General features: G+C 35.9%; 1 protein-coding gene across 1 annotated transcript; it reads right to left on the bottom strand.

Moving 5' to 3' along the window:
• Window positions 1–376: 376 nt before the first annotated feature.
• On the bottom strand, window positions 377–5,173 carry LOC108716243 (eotaxin). Its single transcript, XM_018262363.2, has 3 exons — window positions 5,057–5,173; window positions 1,817–1,928; window positions 377–620 (listed from the first exon to the last, which is right to left on the bottom strand). The coding sequence occupies exons 1-3, from the start codon at window positions 5,121–5,123 to the stop codon at window positions 458–460; spliced, it is 342 nt and encodes a 113-aa protein (XP_018117852.1). The 5' UTR covers window positions 5,124–5,173; the 3' UTR covers window positions 377–457.
• Window positions 5,174–8,277: the final 3,104 nt, after the last annotated feature.

The raw sequence follows: 8,277 nt of genomic DNA, 5'->3' as shown, positions 1-8,277 counted from the left end.
TGAATCAATACCTAACGGCGCGTGTTGAGAAATTTATAATTAGAAAAATATAATTATATATCGAGAGACCTGTTCCATAAAAATGAGTCTCACCAGACAGATAAAAAGTTTCCTTTCCTTTCCATATAAGCGTAAAATGTTTAACAACATACAACTCTCTAATTTTGTACTAATGTCCTTTACATCAAATATGTGGCATATGTTGCAGGAACCATTTCAACAGAAGCAATTATCTGCCCAAAGGGGATTCATTGGCCACAAATCAGATATCTTTTGGAAAGGCATTAGAGAGGACTCATTTCTTTTCTTTCTCCCCACTAAGCAATCCAGCCCTAGGTTTGTAAACAGAATGCAGAATTCACAATACTACATGATATATATTGCAATACTGGGCGTATTTAATTCGAGAATGACAAATTAGTAAAACAATTCTGATACAATTGAAGGAATGTCTTTCTTAAGGAGTGCTCTTGCTCTTTGCTTTTCGATTCTTCTTTTTGCTTTTTTTTTTCTTTGGGTTTGGTCCTTTTGACTTTTTAGTTTTGAGACACTGTACAGCCTGTTTCACCCAAGACTGTTCAGGATTGACACAGATTACTTTATTTTTTTTGGTAGTAAACCTGTTAAAGGAAACAGATTATTAGTAAGTATTACTGAATATATTATCATGGAACATCATCAGACGAGAAAGTAAAGAACAACATATCCTATCCACTTCCTGCTGTTCCTATCTTTCATTCACTCCTAATAAACAATTGGAACAAATAAAAGTGGCTATAGTGTAGTGGACCCTCATCCATTTGGCCCATGAATAAATTGGTCTTAGAGAGAATGCATTCAGGCCATGTCTAGATCTAGATTAAATAAATCTGAGGTTTTTAACATTTCTGAACTTTAAGGTCAAAATATTGTTGTGAATCATTACATCAGGACCTCTCATTTCTATCCAGTAGACCCAATAAGAAATTACCCCAAATTGTTTTCTTTAGGCTGGGCCATGTTGGGGGTGGAAGACTGTTTAGCAACAGAGGCCTATTTGCAGAAAGGAATAATGAAGTGTGTATGAATATCTATAATATCAATGTCTACATGTCTAGCATCAGGACCTCCAATGTTCAAACATAGACCTAGGGGCCTTATTATTGTACAGAAAACTAAGGGATTTTATAATTATTTTTGATGTTTAGCATGATGGTAGAATACATGCACATCCTTACAAAGCTTGATAAACTTCTATTGCTGGGGTGCTCAACAATCTCGGTGGTATGAGAAACATTTCTAGAGAATAATGATGGGCGAATTTATTGCGCAATTCGCTGCGGGCAAGTAAATTGGCGAAACGGCCGTGAAAATTTGCTGGCGAAAGTTCGCCAGCATCAAAAAAAAATTGTCGCCAGCGTTAAAAACGGGCGTCGGCGTCAAAAACGGGCGTCAGCGGCAAAAAAACGGCGCACATTCGCCCATTACTTCTAGAGAAATATATTCTGTAATGCCAGGGCTCCCCATAAACCACAAAATGGGTACAGATATAGGAAAATATTGCTGTAGTCACTGTCCTACAAATATCTACAATAGCAAAAGACATTCACCCCACAACCTCACGCCACATGACCTTCAGACTGGACTGTATCTAGGAAAGAAAAGAGGCATTCTCTCCAAGTCACATCAAAAACTGTCAAATAATGGAAGATTTGGTGCGTTTCTTGTAAAGCTCGCTCCATCAGTATATGTGCCAGATGCATACCTGTTAATGGAACATTCTATTCTATCTTCTATCGCTATGTATATAATTGGGACAGTTTCCACTCATACTCACATGATGGCTGCAACTGGAGTAGTTTGCTCTACGTAGCTTTTAAGCCTGTTACATTTCATTGCTTTGCTTAGTTTGGTTTCCAGGCAGACCTTTCCTAAAATAACTTCTTGTCCTGCAAATATAGCAAATAAAACAGAAAATAAGCATGGTTGTTTCTTAACAGAATAAACAATAGGATTTTAACGTCAATACAATTAAATTTGTCCAAAATGACCATCAATCCCTCATCCCTATGGGCAATGTTAAACCAGTGTTTTAACCAGTGGTTTGATCAATAAAATATTGATATTGATCAAATCCTCATTTATGGAAAATTAAATCAAATTTCATTAGGGATCAATCATTCCAAAATGTTCAAAGGTAAATCTGCTCCTTAGTCTTTAGGCTAAAATTAATTTCCCTCATTCTACAGAAAACATTTAAGCACAGACGTTCATACTTTCAATACAAAAACTATTATTCTTATTTGGCATTACGCATTTCACCCAGTCCTGTACTTTTGAGGTCCTGGCTTTTGAGGTCTTGTAAAACCAGCTCAGGTACAAAGCAGATACAGTTATGGGATCCATTATCCGGAAATCCGTTATCCAGAATCCAGACTACGGAAAGGCCGTCTCCCATAGACTCCATTTTATCAAAATAATCCACATTTTTAAAAATGAGTTCCCTTTTCTCTGTAATAATAAAACAGTAGCTTGTACTTGGTCCAAACTAAGATATAATTAATCCTTATTAGAAGCACAACCAGCCTATTGGGTTTATTTAATGTTTACATGAGTTTCTAGTAGACTTATGGTATGAAGTTCCAAATTACAGAAAGATTCATCATTCTGGAAAGCCCCAGGACCCATACCTGTACTTTATAATTGCTCATTTCTCTAGATATAACTGCGATATTTGGCCACACAAAATTTTCTTGGGCAAAAATTCAACTTAGTATTTCTACGTCATATTTTGCAATAGGGGTTTTCATTAGATTTAGCATTTAGCATTTAACACTTTCACCTATATGTGCAACCAAGTCTGCCTTCAGACCACATATGGGGCTGTTCGTGAATTCTGAACAGAATTGTGGCTAGACAGAAACCTTAAAGATCTGAAGACTTTTGTTGTATTTTATTACTTTAATTAGCCCACGCATAAAAAACTTTTTTTAGTGTAGCAAAAGAAAATCATTCTTAGCAACTTTCCAATATACAGTGATTACAAATATTCAATGATATTTTAAGTTATTTATAATCCTACTTGTGGTATGTTATTCTTAAAGTGTATATATATATATATATATATATATATATATATATATATATATATATATATATATATATAATAATAGTCCAAAAAGTGTCTTCACTCTTCCCCTTCAATAAACTCATGGGTGTTCGGTCAAACAATGCATATGCTCAATTATTTAGAATGGACCCACACTCCAATTATTCTTCAAACACATGAGAATCTTTATTCAAAGATCAATTGTGCGTCCAACGTTTTGGCCCACATCACGTCCTATATCAAGCATATATACAAACATATACATACATACATACATACAAATAAGAACCATTGATATCAACCTGTCTAAAGTTATTTTTCAGTAAAACATTTCCTGTAATTTATTTTTAGCTGAGCGGTACTAAGCACTATTACTAAGCAGATTGAGTTTCAGCTGCTTAAAGGCTCTCTCACACGAGTGTTTACTTGTGCGTTTTCTTGCACTTTTTGATATATTCATCACAAAGGACCATGAGTTAATGGAGCCAATTCTTCCCTGTGTGGCCTTCCTACGGCACGGCACTGAACTACTAAACACTGGTGAGACTCAACATGCCATGGGTGCAGGTGTTGTGGGATCCGGCCATACAGGGCAGACTGGGCTCTGTTAAACTCACGTGCTCCCTAGTGATCGAATGCATACAAAAAAAATCTGAAGGGATCACAGTAAATGCTAAAGTATAAGAAACTCTTAAGCAGTCTAACATAAAAACATGAAATAGAAATATTAAAGGTCTTGCTTATTATGTCGAGGTAGGGTGCATATTTCAACATATTGTCAAGGAACAAGGCATTCACAGAATCCTACAGAAAATATTTAGACAAATATCAAACACATTATGAAAAATGAAAACGTTGGGTTAATTATTGAGAGTTAAAACTGGCCAATACCTCTTTGGCTAATGGACTAAAGTGAGATCTTATCACATCTTCTCCATTCTTTAGATTTAGTATTTCTAAAAGACTATGAGCTGTTTAAAAATGCTGATGCTAATTTTATTGTGGATTTGTTTTTAGTTTTTATATGGGTGCAATATAAATAAGAAACTTTGATCTAAAAAAATTTATTATCTTGGATACAAAGTCAAGTGAGGGGATAGGTAATAGCACTGGCCTAGCCACACTCCAGTAGTGAATCTGATGAATAAAAGAGAGCCAATACCTGTTGATGCAACAAATGGGGGGATCCCAAATTTATTCCATGGTGCTGGAGACACTCAACACAAGATCAAATGTTTCGGGACCACATGGCCCTTAGTATCACTGAGGAAGGGTCTTGTGGTCCCGAAGTGTCTTGTGGTAAGTGTCTCCAGCACCATGGAATAAATTTGGGATCACCCCATTTGTTTCATTATCTTGGACCTTCTTAACTCATTGACACCCTTAAACTAGTGACGCATGGGGTAGCAATCTGCCTAGGTTACTTGTCTCAGGGTAAAATTCCTAAGTATCTTCTTTAGAAAAGTCTGTCAGTCTCTGGTTATGGAAATCACAAAAGGAAAGCTTCTGTTTATGTAAATCATATCAGCCCTTGTCGTGAACCAATTACGGCCCCTTGGACTCTGGTGGTCCTAGTGATAAAAATCATGGAAACCCAAATGCATCAGGGTATAATATACCACTTCATCTGTAGTGCCAACAATAGAAACTCTTTTATGGAGCTATTCTTTGTGCCTTCGGTAAGTATCAAGCATTCTTGCACATATGAAAGACTACATATATTGACAGCAATAGAAACTTTAAACCTATATTCTTCAAACAAAAGGTTAATGATAGTAAAGCAGGGATGCATCATGAAAGCCAAAAGTGATTTGGTTAACTTAAAGTGTGCTTGCATGTGCGTATATACAGTATATATATATATCTATATATCTATATATCTATATCTATATCTATATATATATATATTAAGATAGTTTTAACATATTACATGTACAGTATACAGGACAGATCTTCACAGCGGCTCACCTTGCATTGTTGTTGCCAGTAAAACCATCCCAAGACCAATTAGAAGTGCCATAAGCAGAAGCTTCATGTCTGTGTCTGACTAAGAGCTGACTAAAAGACTGTTTGTGGTACGCAACTGATTTTATGTTATTTGTGACTGATATCCTTTGACAATTAAGAAGAGGAAGACGGAAAAAATGACATGTGTACAGCAGGTATGAAAAGACCCTCCTCTTTTGCGCAGCCCCTCAAGGACAAAGTGGGAGGTTTAGGAATATTAGAATTCAACAATGGACCACTACATATAAGGCGGTGGAAACCTCAAACCCCAAACAGTACTTTCTGTAATGGAAAGTTAAGGTTCACACACTTTGATCTCGGTCTCTTGAATCTCTGTGCTGTGAGCAAAAACTGAAGTAGAAAGAAGTAATGTGTATTTAACCATTTAAAGGATGCAACTGTAGTAACTGGAGGCTACATTTACGATTTACGATGTTACAAAACTGTTTGAGGGGCTTCTGTAAATCTAACCCCCAACCCAATGCCTTAAAGGTATTTGCACAGCACGCACTGAATAAACCTTTTATAAAAAGAGTTCTAAAACCTCAGATGCATGGTTTAGAAACTATTTGTGGCAAATATTATAGTTCCTTAAATACAACCTATTACAAAAGCAGAAAACAATCTGATTAAAGGAGAAGGAATACCATTTAACACTTGGGGTTGTCCCCCCCCAGTAGCCTAACAACAGAACAATGGGAAGGTAACCAGATAACAGCTCCCTAACACAAGATAACAGCTGCCTGGTAGATCTAAGAACAGCACTCAATAGTAAAATCCAGGTCCCACTGCGACACATTCAGTTACATTGAGTAGAAGAAAAAACAGCCTGCCAGAAAGCAGTTCCGTTCTAAAGTGCTGGCTCTTTCTGAAAGCACATGACCAGGCAAAATCATGGCAGAATCCATTTAAAGAGTGAAACGAAACAAATATAAATCTATATATACAATCCCCCTTAAAAGCCACATAACCAGTAGAACACTCAGATTACATCAGCTTGAGGTGCTTAGAGTATTGGCAGCCTACAATATTACCAATACCAATATTACAACTAAAAAATACACTTGTTGGGTTAGGAATGAAATTTTATATGATAGAGTAAATTATTAATGTCATTTAGAAATAAAACTACATCATAAAAATCATGGCAGAATCCATTTAAAGTGTGAAGTTGATAGCATTTCCCTGAGCTCTGTTCTAATTTGAATACCTTGCCCTAAAAAGACCCAAAGAAGCATTGCTCAGTGCTCACTTTATAAACAGTACATACTGAAAGTTATTTGTTTCACATTACTCTCTAAAACGTATGTATTATTAGGAATAATGTACACTGACCTGTATAAAAGAATGTGACCTGTGGCCTCATGTTCATGGAACTTCTAATATGCTTGTTATTTACAATAGGGAGTACATAGTTCTTCATTTTTCCATTTCAGACAACCAGCAAGAAAATGATATGAAATTAATTTGGGAGCGATTCAAACATGTTTCAAATTTACTTTACAAAACATATTTAGGTGCCCTTGAGCAATTCTTATCAGATGCCCTTTGTACATGGAATAGAAACAAAGGTCCAATTTATCAGCAAAACCTCTACATGTCACACAGCCAAAAGCAAGACAATTTGAGGCCCATTTAGTATAAAGATCCAGTGACCAAGTACACCACACATCACCATCTGATTGACAGGCATTGCCATCTAGTGTATTTATCAAGCTGTGTATTCATTTTAGGTGATTACCGACCTGTGAAAACACAGAATTACTTTTGTATATTTTTTTTTTTCAGAGCAAAAATTGCTCCAGGCCTTACTTAATGGCCTGGCCATTCACTTTAACGTCTTACACAAGGTCTGAAGTGGTGTTAGTGTAAAATAATATAAAAAAAAAAATACACACCTTGATAAATGTGCCATGTCTTTGGACAGCTTTTTACACTTGTGTAAATCATTTTACATAGCATGATAAATAGTTTCTATAAAGTTTTCTATTGGCATCTTTCAGGTGGTCTAAGGTCCAGGTTGTATATATAGATATAATACACAAAAGCCATGAATATCCTGTAAATTATATCCTTATAAACGGTGAGTTCTGATGTCATCAGTTATAAACGGTGAGTTCTGATGTCATTTCTGTCACATGACTCATTGAAATTTGTGTATTATAATTAATAAAGTACCCCCATTTGCAAAATATGAGGATATTATAAGTTACCTCGGAATTCCATGACCTTCGGCCTCGTGTTTTTATATGGTCATGAAACTCCTCGGTAACTTATAATATCCTTATATTTTACAAGAGGGGGTACTTTATTCACTATATATATATATATATAGATATATAGACAGAATTTTCGCCAAATACGTTATCGTCAGTTTACTAACCTGCGGTAAATATAATTTTGCGGATTTTCTTGCGCAAGAATAATTGTTTGTCGGTTATCGCATTCGCTGAAAATAACGCTACGTACACATTAACGGGTTTACTAAACAGCGAAATGTGCTAAAGACAAAATTAACGCCAGAATATTCGCAAACTATTGCCGCCACCTATGTAGTGGCGTAAAAGTATTTATTTCGCCAGAAAATTCTCAAGGGGCAGGAAATATCCCATAATACTGTTTTTTTTTACCCATCATTCTTTGCTGACAGGAGAGAGATCTGTAGCTATTGCTGACAGGATGTTTTGGCTTCTGCTTCTATCTGTTGCAACAGCAGCAGTTTCAGCTCAGAGTCTTATTATTGGCAGCGGCATCACAGTCCAAGGATTCGTCAGCCGCTACGCTTTTTTGGTTTCATTGTGATTGGCTACATTAAACTGTGCATTTCTATGAAGCAAAGAGATTGACTGGTATCATTTCTTGTTCCTATGATTCTATTGGCAGAAGGGTTTATATGATGCAGACATGTTTGATTGGTGTTACTCTGGTGATGTTGTTGGATGGTATAATCATCAGTCAATAAAGTTTATGAGTTTTGAAGATGCATTTCTGGCCATAAATGTCACAGTAAAAATTGCCATAATAACCGCCATAAAACAAGACTATTTTATAGCATAAATATTCGCAAAAACTTAATTTTTCGCCAGAAAATTTGCAACCTGCTAAAATCACGCTAACGTAAGCTGGTTCCTTAACGTAGTTACCGCAAGTGATCGCAATGACTTCTGAGCGTATCGCTGTTT

Source organism: Xenopus laevis, chromosome 5L, assembly GCF_017654675.1.
Source record: "Xenopus laevis strain J_2021 chromosome 5L, Xenopus_laevis_v10.1, whole genome shotgun sequence".
NCBI classification, from domain to species: Eukaryota; Metazoa; Chordata; class Amphibia; order Anura; family Pipidae; genus Xenopus; species Xenopus laevis.
This window is presented reverse-complemented; position numbering and strand designations above follow the sequence as displayed.

Excerpts from the sequence above, each read along its gene's own strand:
- LOC108716243 (XM_018262363.2), bottom strand. The coding sequence starts at position 5,123 with ATGAAGCTTCTGCTTATGGCACTTCTAATTGGTCTTGGGATGGTTTTA. Across the intron at positions 1,929-5,056 it reads ACTGGCAACAACAATGCAAG|GACAAGAAGTTATTTTAGGA; the intron begins GTGAGCCGCTGT and ends CTATATTTGCAG. Across the intron at positions 621-1,816 it reads ACTCCAGTTGCAGCCATCAT|GTTTACTACCAAAAAAAATA; the intron begins GTGAGTATGAGT and ends TTCCTTTAACAG.